Source organism: Mobula birostris, chromosome 5 (assembly GCF_030028105.1).
Source record: "Mobula birostris isolate sMobBir1 chromosome 5, sMobBir1.hap1, whole genome shotgun sequence".
Taxonomy (NCBI): domain Eukaryota; kingdom Metazoa; phylum Chordata; class Chondrichthyes; order Myliobatiformes; family Myliobatidae; genus Mobula; species Mobula birostris.
The window spans coordinates 83,385,051-83,397,318 of record NC_092374.1 but is presented as its reverse complement, the minus strand read 5'-3'; the positions used below and the strand labels follow the sequence as shown (position 1 = coordinate 83,397,318).

At 44.9% G+C, this 12,268-nt stretch overlaps 1 protein-coding gene across 2 annotated transcripts in view; it reads left to right on the top strand.

The window, feature by feature from the left end:
- LOC140197285 (protein phosphatase inhibitor 2-like) overlaps window positions 1-10,466 on the top strand; it is a 47,837-nt gene extending 37,371 nt beyond the window's left edge. The window contains exon 7 of one of the 2 annotated variants that reach the window (XM_072257220.1): window positions 10,188-10,466. In XM_072257220.1, coding sequence (XP_072113321.1) covers window positions 10,188-10,285 — 98 coding nt within the window. In that variant the 3' untranslated portion in view covers window positions 10,286-10,466. The remainder of the gene's footprint in view (window positions 1-10,187) is intronic. The other variant, XM_072257219.1, reaches the window with a different exon arrangement.
- The last annotated feature ends 1,802 nt before the right edge of the window (window positions 10,467-12,268 follow it).

Below are 12,268 nucleotides of genomic sequence, written 5' to 3'. Positions count from 1 at the left end.
GGCAAAAGAAATCCCTCCTCATCTCTGTTCTAAAGAGATGTTCTTTTTTTTTCTGAGGTTGTGCCCTCCCCCACTACAGAAAATCTCCTCATCTACTCTGTCCAAACCTTTTAATATTTGATAGGTTTCAACGAGATTCTCCCTCCCCTATTCTTCTAAACTCAAACAAGTACAGGCCCAGAGCCATCAAATGCTCCACACATGTTAACCCTTTCATCCCTAGATCATTCTCATGAACTTCCTCTGGACCCTCTCCAACGCCAGCACATCCAGCATGTATGAGGTCCAAAACTGCAAATATGGTCTGACAGACACCTGGATTATTATCTCACTGCTGAGAGAGAGTGTAAATGAGTAAAGTTCAGAGGGATCTATCTGTTCTAGTGCATGAATCCCAAGAAGTTAGCAGGCAGGTCTAACATGAAGGTAAATGTCCTGTTGGTATTCAACAACAAAAGATTTGGAGTTTAAGAACATGGAGTTTTCCTTACGATTGCAAGTGTTAGTGAGACCACACCTGGACAGCTGTGTATGCAGTGTATTTAACTAAAGGAGGTTCAAGTAGCACTGGAGACAGTCCAAAGGAGATGCACCGGGCTGATTCCTGGGACAAGAGTGTTGTCCTATCAAGAGAGGCTGGGGAGTTTGGGTCTGTGTTTCTAGGAGTTTAGAAGAAAGAGAGATGACCTTATTCAGAACTATGGGATTCTAAGGGGGCCTCAACAGGGGAAGATATGCAGGAGTCATGAAAAAGGGGACGTAGTTACAGAAAAGGTGACTGGTCATTCACAAGTGAGGTGTGTAGAAATTACTTCTCTAAGATGGTGGAGGCCAGTTTATTAGATATATTTTAGGTGGGGATAGATAATATCTGAAAGATTGGTGATTTGTGGGCGATGTGGAACAGGCACAGAAGAGGAGTTGAGATCAGCCTGGACCAGGCGTGATCGCATTGAATGGTGGGGTAGTCTTGAAGAGCCGATTGGTCCACTCCTGCTCCAGTTTTCTTGTACCAGTGGGGTGGCAGGAATGGGTGGTGTCACAAATACCAAACCCACCAAGTGAGAGACCTGGCAGCTTGGAGCACCCACCAGCGATCAGAGTGGATGGAATGGTTATCTGGAAATTACTTACTGGCGTTTAGAGCAAGAATGAAGGTCCTCCATCTCTGTCTGTCCTTGGCCATCTTCTCTATCGTTCCCCAGGTGTGGCTTGGGGTCTGCACTTCTGCCTCTACAGTATGGCATCAAGTTGCCTTTGCTCTCCCGCTTTTCCTCTGCCTTTCAGGGGGCCGGTGGAATACTGTCCTGATGGTGCAGTTGGTCTCCTCATCTTATTGGAAATGTCCCCAGCCCAATTACTGTGCTGCCATCCTGCATCAACTCCCCCCACCGTCCCTCACTCACCTGCACTCCCCATCCCAACCCACTCCTGACCTCTCAGTGAGATCTCAAAGATTAAAGATTAGCTTCATTTGTCACACGTGCATCAAAACATACCGTGAAATGCGCCATTGGCGTTAACAACTAACACAGTCCGAGGGTGTGCTGGGGTCAGCCCTTAAGTGTCCTCGTACTCTCACCGCCAACATAGCATGCCCGCAATTTATTAACCCGTACGTCTTTGGAATGTGAGAAGGACCCCGAAGAAAACCCATGTGGTCACAGGAAGAATATGCAAATTCCTTACGGACAGTGGCGGCAATTGAACCTGGGTCACTGGTGTTGTAAGGGGTCACGCTAACCACTACGCCACCCCATTGACGTACTGTGCACACCCAAAAAACAGTTGGCTGCCATTACAGGAGCTTCACTACGCTTTCCATGTCGGTTTTTGCCCGCAGAGCCGAACTCTCGCTAAACACCAGGAATCTTCCCAATGCTGGAGGAGGACCAACATCTTCGCTTTGAGGGACGGAAATGGTCAACCAAGGGTTAAATTAAGGGAGCTCCTCAGAGGAGGCAGAACGAGAACATGTGGCCAAATGTCTCATCCTGTGCTGTCGATATATAACCTTGCAGTGGAAGTCACAGTCGCAAAACGCTTAATAAAACTGCTTGAATTCCTAACACTTTGAAGATAAGATCCTGTCCAAATCCAGGAAGAACATCTCAATGGGTGGTCACGGGAATGAAAGGAGTTGCCGTGGTTGCAACCCTATCCATCAGACCAAAAGAGAATAAGATATAGGAGCAGAATTAGCCCATTCCATCCATCGAGTTGTCTCCACTGTTCGATCATGGCTGATTTATTTTCCTTCTCAACCTCATTCTCCTGCCTTCTTTGATGCCCTTACTAAACAAGAAGCTGTCAGCCTCTGCTTTAAATGTATTATGAACAAAGCGGATGAGCTCAGAGTGTGGATCAGTACTTGGTGCTATGATGTTGTGGCCATCACAGAGACCTGGATGGCTCAGGGACAGGAATGGTTATGTCGAGTGCCAGGCTTTAGATGTTTCAGAAAGGACAGGGAAGGAGGGAAAAGAGGTGGGGGCGTGGCATTGTCGATCAGAGATAGTGTCATGGCTGCAGAAAAGGAGGCAGTCATGGTGGGATTGTCTACTGAGTCTCTGTAAGTGGAAGTTAGGAACAGGAAGGGGTCAGTAATTTTACTGGGTGTTTTTTATAGGCCACCCAATAGTAACAGGGACATCGAGGAGCAGATAGGGAGACAGATTCTGAAAAGGTGTAATAATAACAGGGTTGTCGTGGTGGGAGATTTTAATTTCCCAGATATTGATTGGCATGTCCCTAGAGCGAGGGGTTTAGATGGGGTGGAGTTTGTCAGGTGTTTTCAAGAAGGTTTCTTGACACAATATGTAGATAAGCCTACAAGAGGAGAGGCTGTACTTGATCTGGTATTGGGAAATGAACCTAGTCAGGTGTCAGATCTCTCAGTTCGAGAGCATTTTGGAGATAATGATCACAATTCTATCTCCTTTACCATAGCATCGGAGAGGGATAGGAACAGACAAGTTAGGAAAGCACTTAATTAGAGTAAGAGGAAATATGAAGCTGTCAGGCAGGAACTTGGAAGTATAAATTGGGAACAGATGTTCTCAGGGAAATGTACAGCAGAAATGTGGCAAATGTTCAGGAGATATTTACATGGTATTCTATATAGGTACATTCCAAGGAGACAGGGAAAGGATGGTAGGGTACAGGAACCATGGTGTACAAGGGCTGTTGTAAATCTCGTCAAGAAGAAAAGAGAAGCTTATGAAAGGTTCAAAAAACTAGGTAATGATAGAGATCTAGAAGATTATAAGGCTAGCAGGAAGGAGCTTAAGGATGAAATTAGAAGAGCCAGAAGGGGCCATGAGAAGGCCTTGGCAGATAGGAGTAAGGAAAATCCCAAGGCATCCTACAAATATGTGAAGAGCAAGAGAATAAGATGTGAGAGAATAGGACCAATCAAGTGTGACAGTAGAAAAGTGTGTATGGAACCAGAGGAGATAGCAGAGAAACTTAATGAATACTTTGTTTCAGTATTCATTACAGAAAAGGATCTTGGCGATTGTAGGGATGACTTAGAGCGGACTGAAAAGCTTGAGCATACAGACATTAAGAAAGAGGATGTGCTGGAGCTTTTGGAAAGCATTGAGTTGGATAAGTCACTGGGACCGGACGAGATGTACCCCAGGCTACTGTGGGAGGCGAGGGAGGAGATTGCTGAGCCTCTGGTGATGATCTTTGCATCATCAATGGGGACGGGAGAGGTTCCGGAGGATTGGAAGGTTGTGGATGTTGTTCCATATTCAAGAAAGGGTGTAGAGATAGCCCAGGAAATTATAGACTAGTGAGTCTTACCTCAGTGGTTGGTAAGTTGATGGAGAAGATCCTAAGAGGCAGGATTTATGAACATTTGGAGAGGCATAATATGATTAGGAATAGTCAGCATGGCTTTGTGGAAAGGCAGATCATGCCTTACAAGCCTGATTGAATTTTTTGAGGATGTGGCTAAACACATTAATGAAGGTAGAGCAGTCGATGTAATGTATATGGATTTCAGCAAACCATTTGACAAAGTACCCCATGCAAGGCTTATTGAGAAAGTAAGGAGGCATGGGATCCAAGGTGACATTGCTTTGTGGATCCAGAACTGGCTTGTCCACAGAAGACAAAGAGTGGTTGTAGACGGGTCATATTTTGCATCAAGGTTGGTGACCAGTGGTGTTCCTCAGGGATCTGTTCTGGGGCTCTTTGTGATTTTTATAAATGACCTGATGAGGAAGTGGAGGGATGGGTTAATAAATTTGTTGATGACACAAATGTTGGGGGTGTTGTGGATAGTGTGGAGGGCTGTCAGAGGTTATAGTGGGACATTGATAGGATGCAAAACTGGGCTGAGAAGTGGCAGATGGAGTTCAACCCAGATAAGTGTGAGGTGGTTCATTTTGGTACGTCAAATATGATGGCAGAATATAGTATTAATAGAACCATAGAACATTGCAGCACAGAAACAGGCCTTTTGGCCCTTCTTGGCTGTGCAGAACCATTTTTCTGCCTAGTCCCACTGACCTGCACCTGGACCATATGCTTCCATACACCTCTCATCCATGTACCTGTCCAAATTTTTCTTAAATGTTAAAAGTGAGCCTGCATTTACCACTTCATCTGGCAGCTCATTCCACACTCCCACCACTCTGTGTGAAGAAACCCCCCTAATGTCCCCTTTAAACTTTTCCCCCTTCACCCTTAACCCATGTCATCTAGTTTTTTGCTCCCCTAGCCTCAGTGGAAAAAGCTTGCTTGCATTCACTCTATCTATACTCATCATAATTTTACAAAGTGTATATACCTCTATCAAATCTCCCCTCATTCTTCTACGCTCCAGGGAATAAAGTCCGAATCTATTTAACCTTTCTCTGTAACTCAGTTTCTCAAGTCCCGGCAACATCCTTGTAAACCTTCTCTGCACTCTTTCAACCTTATTAATATCCTTCCTGTAATTTGGTGATCAAAACTGCACACAATACTCCAATTTTGGCCTCACCAATACCTTATGCAACCTCACCATAACATTCCAACTCTTATACTCAATACTTTGATTTATAAAGGCCAATGTACCAAAAGCTCTCTTTACGACCCTATCTACCTGTGACACCACTTTTAGGGAATTTTGTATCTGGGATGGTAAGTCTCTTGGCAGTGTGGAGGATCAGAGGGATCTTGGGGTCCAAGTCCGTAAGACACTCAAAGCTGCTGCGCAGGTTGACTCTGTGGTTAAGAAAGGTGCATTTGCCTTCATCAATCACGGGATTGAGTTTAGGAGCTGAGAGGTAAAGTTGCAGCTATATAGGACCCTGGTCAGACCCCACTTGGAGTACTGTGCTCAGTTCTAGTCACCTCACTGCAGGAAGGATGTGGAAAGCATAGAAAGGGTGCAGAAGAGCTTTACAAGGATGTTGCCTGGATTAGGGAGCATGCTTAAAAAAATGAGAATAGGTTGAGTGAACTCAGCCTTTTTTCCTTGGAGTGACTTAGGATGAGAGGTGACCTGATAGAGATGTATAAGATGATGAGAGGCATTGATCGTGTGGATAGTCAGAGGCTTTTTTTTCCAGGGCTAAGGGCATAGTTTTAAGGTGCTTGGAAGTAGGTACAGAGAAGATGTCGGGGCAAGTTTTTTTACACAGAGAGTGGTGAGTGTGTGGAATGGGCTGCCGGCGACGGTGGTGGAGGCGGAAATGATAGGGTCTTTTAGGAGACCCCTGGACAGGTACATGGAGTTCAGAAAAATAGAGGGCTATGGGTAATCCTAGGTAATTTCTAAAGTAAGTACATGTTTGGCACAGCTTTGTGGGCCGAAGGGCCTGTATTGTGCTGTAGGTTTTCTATGTTTTTATGTAAATACGCGGCCTCCATAACCGCTTGTGGCAAAGTATTCCACAGATTCAGTACCCTCTGGCTAAAGAAATTCGTCCTCATCTCTGTTCTGAAGGGACGTTCTTCTACTCTGAGGCTGTACCCGCTCATCCTAGACTCCCCCACTATAGGAAACAGCCTTTTCACATCCACTCTATCCAGGCCTCTCAATATCCAGTGGATCTCAATGAGATCCCCTCTCATCCTTCTAAACTCCGGTGAAAATAGAGCCATGAAATACTCATCATACATTAGTGTTTTCATTCCTGGAATTGTTCTTGTGAACCTCCTCTGGACCCTCTCCATTGTTAGCTCATCCTTTCTTAGATAAGGAGCTCAAAACTGCTCAATATACTCCGTGTGGTCTGACCAATACCTTATAAAGCCTCAGCATTACATCCTTGCTTAAATATTCCGGTTCTCTTGAAATGAATGCTAACATCGCATTTGCCTACCTCAGCATCAACTCAACCTGCAAGTTAGCCTTTAGAGAATCCTGCACGAGGACTCCCAAGTCTCTTTGCACACCCAATTTCTGACTTTTCTCTCCATTTTGAAATTAGTCTGTGCTTTTATTCCTTCTGCCAAAGCGCATGACCATATACTTCCCTACATTACAATCCATCTGCCACTTCTTTGCCCATTCTCTTAATCTGTCCTTCTACAGACTTCATGCTTCCTCAACATTACCTGCCCCTCCATCTATCTTTGTATCGTATGTTTCCAAAAAGCTACCAAGATCTGAGTAATCGCAAGCGCCACAAGCTCGAGTTCAAGTTTAATTATTATCCGACCATACATGAATATAGGCAAACAAAACAGCATTCCTTTGGGACCAAGATGCAAAACATATTACCAAAAGCACACAGCACACAACACACTGCACATAGCACATATGGTTATGATTTCAGAAAAACATACAGTCACAGAGAAAGAAGAGTAACTAGTTGAAGTCCCTGAGTGGCATGACTGTAGAACTGATGATAAGTTGTCCTGGTCCAGCCTCTCCTTCCACCGAGCAAGCTTCCACGGTGGGCAGTACCGTGCAAAGACTGGAGATTGGGACCAATGGGAGGGGCCAGTCCCAAACCCAAGTATGGATTCCAACACTGCTGAAAAGCAGGGGCTCTCCCACACCACCTGGGCGTCTCATCTCATAGTTGGCTGCAACCGGCGACCCTACGGCCTCAGCCTAGTCCTTGCCGCAATCAAGGCAACACAGATCCCCTGCCGTCAGTCTGACCAGTAAACCAGTGAACCGGATTTGACGTATTCTACATTCCCAGTGTCCAACAGGGTCTTGCAATCACAATAATAACATCCAAGTCGATCACTTGCACTGTGCACCATCCAAGACCAGGCGACAACACAACAACGGTACACAGTGGGTCCTCCTCCATTGCTATCGAGTAACTTGCTGATGGGATAGTCCTGCAGTACTTAATGTCCTTTGTATCCAGCAGTGACTTACAAATCACATGTTAAAAGAACAATTACACCTTTGATTGGACCCAGAGTGGCTGCTGTGTCCTAGCGCTCTGTCATCTTACGCAAATTACAACACACACAAAATGCTGGAGGAACTCAACGGGTCAGGCACAGGTGAATAAACAGTTGATGTTTTGGGCTGAGACCCTTCATCAGGACAAGAAAAGGAAGGGGGTAGAAGGCAGAATAGGACCATAAGATCTAGGAACAGAATTAGACCATTTGGCCCATCGAGTCTGCTCCACCATTTCATCCTGGCTGATCCAATTTTCCTCTCAGCCCCAATCTCCTTCCTTCTCCCCATATCCCCTCACGCCCTGACCAATCAAGAAACTATCAACCTCTGCCTTAAGTATATGTAATGACTTGGCCTCCACAGCCACCTGCGGCAACGAATTCCACAGATTCACCACTCCCTGGCTAAAGAAATTCCTCCTCATCTCTGTGCTAAAAGGACGCCCCCTATTCTGAGGCTGTGTCCTCTGGTCCTGGACATAAGGCTGGGAGGTGTAGGAGTATAAGTTAGCAAGTGACTAGTGACACTAGGTGAGGAGGTTGTTGAGTGGCTGGGGGAGGGAGTCATTATGAAAAGCTGGAAGGTGATAGGTGGAAAAGTTAAGGAAAAATGAATCTGATAGGGCAGTGGAAGGAGGAGGGGAACCAGAGGGAGGTGATGGCCAGGTTATCAGGGCAGGGCAGGGTGAGAGAACCAGCAGAATGGGGGGTAAAATTTTTAAAAAGTTGGTGGAGGGTAGGGGAGATACAAAGGTTACCAGAAGTTAGAGAAATCAATGCTTATGCCATCAGGTTGGAGACTGCCCTGATGGAATATGTAGTGTTGATCCTCCGACCTGCATTTGACCTCATTGTGTCAGTAGAAGAGTCTACGGACAGACATGTCAGTGTGGGAGTATTGTTCAAGATTCCCAGCATTTACAGGGACCTCTTGTGTCACCAAGTAATCTCCAATTTCCAGCATCTGCAGAATTCCTGTTGTTTCCATTGGAATTCTCGCCTGCTTGGCTTGGGACACTCGTTGTGACAATCTTCCTGATCATTTTTATTTCGGGCTGCCGCTTAAGTGGTTCAACTTATGGAGACTGCTTTGGTCACTACCCCCTCACCATCCCTCCCCGCCCCCCCCCAATCCCTCACTGGCTCAGTATAGCTCCTCTCCAGCTTATGTTCTGGTTCCAGCCCCGAGAACGTTTCGTAACACAGTTTGCGAGTCGGAAACTGAGTCTCGAATCAGCAGAAGGTGCCTGCAATCTTGGGGAAGCTGGCAAGCCTCGTCCCTGCCGGCTTCCCAGAGGCTTCCTCATATGTACCGGCTGCACAGGAATCGAGGAGGACCTTTACTGAGAGCTGCTGGTGGAAGAAAAAAATATAGAACGATCTAGGACACTGAATTAGAGTCATACAACGTAGAAACAGATCTGTCAGCCAACCTGGTCTATGTTGACCAATCTGAGCTAGTCCCATTTACCTGTGTTCAGCCCATACAGCACAAAAGCAGGCGCTGCACCCCACCTAGCCCATGTTGATACCATTTAAACTACCTACTTCCATTGACCTGCTCCGGGACCACGGCCCTCCAATGGAGCTCACGGGCACATTCCACACTCTCACAACCTCTGAGTGAAGAAGTTTTCCCTTGTGGTCCTCTTAACTTTTTACCTTTTACCTTTAACCCATGATCTCTGGTTGTAGACCCACCCAACCTCAGTGTATGAAACAGCTGTCATTTAGCCGATCTATACCCCTCATAATTTGGAATACCTCCATTGGAAAATTTCCTCTCAATCATCTATGTTCCACGGAACAAAGTCCTAACCTATTCAATTTTTCCTGATAACTTAGGTCCTCCAGACCCGGCAAAATCCTTGTAAATTTTCTCTGTACTCTATCAACCTTATTTGCATATCCCTCTGAACCTTTCCAATCTCTAAACCCATACCAAATGTCTTTTAGAAGTTGTTTTTGTACCTGCCTCAAACACTTCTAGTGGTATCTCGTTCCACATACACATCAGTATCTGTGTAGACAAGAGTTGCTCCATACGTTCTGATTTCCCCTCACACCCGAGACCACAATCGGGCAGCGACACCTTCACCATGACTGTCCTCAACACTGGTACCCCTCAAGGCTGTGTCCTTGCTGCCATAACATCATAAAATATAGGAGCAGAATTAGGCCATTTGGCCCGTCGAGTCTGCTCCACCATTTCATTATGGTTCATCCATTTCCTTCTCAGGCCCAATCTCCTGCCTTCTCCCCTGACTAATCAAGAATCTGTCAACCTCTTGCCTTAAATATACCCAAAGCCTTGGCCTCTGCAGCCACCTGTAGCAACAAATTCCACAGATTCACCGCCCTCTGGCCAACAAATTCCATAGATTCACCGCCCTCTGGCTAACAAATTCCTCCTCATCTCCATTCTAAAAGGACACCCCTCTATTCTGAGGCTGTGTACTCTGGTCTTAGACATCCCCACCGTAGTACACATCCTTTCCACATTCACTCTATCCATGCCTTTCAACATTCGATAGGTTTCAATGAGATCCCCTCTCATTCTTAATTCTGGGATGAAGCCTTGCTCTGCTTTCTGTAGCTCATGACTGTATGGCTTGGTTCTGCTTTAACTGCATCAACAAGTTTGCAGATTGTACCAACCGTAGTCCGCCGTATCTCAAATGAGGATGTGTCGGAATACAGGAAGGAAATAGGGAGCCTAGTGACATGGGTGTCATGACAACAACCTTGAATTGAAATTGCTTTGCATACATGTTTGCCTTACCTCACAGATCTGACATGCTTTCTCTCTTCTGCAGAACCCTTTCAAGATTCCAGCCCAAACGAGGGGAGGCAGCAATTTCTAGACTCCCAAGATTTGCATTTGCTAGCTCTCATTGTCTCCTGGAGTTGTTAAATAGCTACTTTATGTAATTGCCTCACTATGATGTTGTGCCCATAATTTCTTTGGCTGCTTGGATGACAAAAAAACCACCATTTATAAATGTTTTACTGATATTTAAGGATTTTGTAAATATTGTTGAGTTTTTGGAATGGTGTTTTTAAATAAATAGCCTTCAATAAACTGAGCATCAGAATCTTGTGACCTGAAGCCTTTTTTAGTAGGCCATAAAGAGGATACCAAAAGTTTGTTCAGATACGTACCATCACCATACCTTCTTGGTCCTCTCAACTGGTGCTGCAGTCTTCAGTCTCTAGTCTCTGTGTATAACAAGAGAAGTCAAAATCAGCATAAAAGCCAAAGAGATGGCATATAATAGAGCAAAATTTAGTGGGAAGTTAGAGAATTGGGAAGCTTTTAAAAACCAAAAGAAGAAACTAAAAAGTCATCAAGGAGGTAAAGATGGAATACAAAAGTAAACTAGCCAATAATATTAAAGAGAATACCAAAAGTTTCTTCAGATGCATAAAGTGTAAAAGAGAGGTGCAAGTGGATATCAGATCGCTGGAAAACGATGCTGGAGAGGTAGTAATCGGAGACAAGGAAATGGCAGATGAACTGAATAAGTACTTTGCATCAGTCTGCACTGTGAAAGACACTAGCAGTGTGGTGGGAGTGCCAGGGGGCATGAAGTGTGTTAGGTTACCATTACTAGAGCGAAGCTTCTTTGGAAACTAAAAGGTCTGAAGGTAGATAAGTCACCTGGACCAGATGGTGAACACCCCAGGGTTCTGAAAGAGGTAGCTGAAAAGATCATGGAGGCATTAGTAATAATCTTTTAAGAATTACTAGATTCTGGAATGGTTCCAGAAGACTGGGAAATTGGATGTGTCACTCCACTCTTCAAGAAGGACTAGAGGCAGAAGAAAGGAAACTATAGGCCAGTTAGTCTGATGTTAATGGTTGGGAAGATGTTGGAGTTGATTATTAAGGATGAGGTCTCAGGGCACTTGGAGGCACATGATAAAACAGTTCACAGTCAGCATGGTTTCCTTAAGGGAAAACTTTGCCTGAAAAATTTGTTGGAATTCTTTACCGAAGTAACAAGCAGGTTAAACAAAGGAGAATTAGTTGATGTTGTGTACTTGAATTTTCAGAAGGAGTTTGACAAGGTGCCATACGAGGTTGCTTAACAAACTACGAGCCCATAGTATCACGGGAAAGATTCTAGTGTGGATAAAGCATTGCTTGACTGACAGAAGGTAAAGAGTGGGAATAAAGGAAACATTTTCTGACAGGCTGCCACTGACTATTGGTGTTCCACTGAGATCTGTGTTGGGACCAACTCTTTTTACGCTATTTATCAATGATTTGGATGATGGAATTGATGGCTTTGTAGCAAAGTTTGCAGATGATATGAAGATAGGTGGAGGGGCAAGTAGTTTTGAGGAAGTAGAGAGGCTACAGAAGGACCTAGACAGATTAGGAGAATGGGCAAAGAAATGGCAGATGGAATACAGTGTTGGGAAGTGTATGGTCAAGACTTTGGTAGATGAAATGAAAGGGTTGACTATTTTCTGAATGGAGAGAAAATACAAAAACTGAGATGCAAAGGGACTTGGGAGTTGTTGTGCTGGGTTCCCTAAAGGTTAGTTTGTGGGTTGAGTCTGTGATGAGCAAGGCAAGTGCGATGTTAGCATTCTTTTCAAGAGGACAGAATATAAAAGCAAGGATGTTGAAACTTCATAATGCACTGGCGAGGCCTCACTTGGAGTACTGTGAGCAGTTTTGGGCCTCTTATCTTGGAAAGGATGTGCTGAAACTGGAGAGGCTTCAAAGGGGGTTCATGAGAATGATTCCAGCATTGAATGGAGTGTCATATGAAGAGTGCTTGAAGGCTCTGGCCCTGTAATCACTGGAATTCAGAAGAATGAGGGGTGACCTCATTGAAACCTGTTGAATGCTGAAAGGCCTTGATAGAGTGGGTGTGGAAAGTGT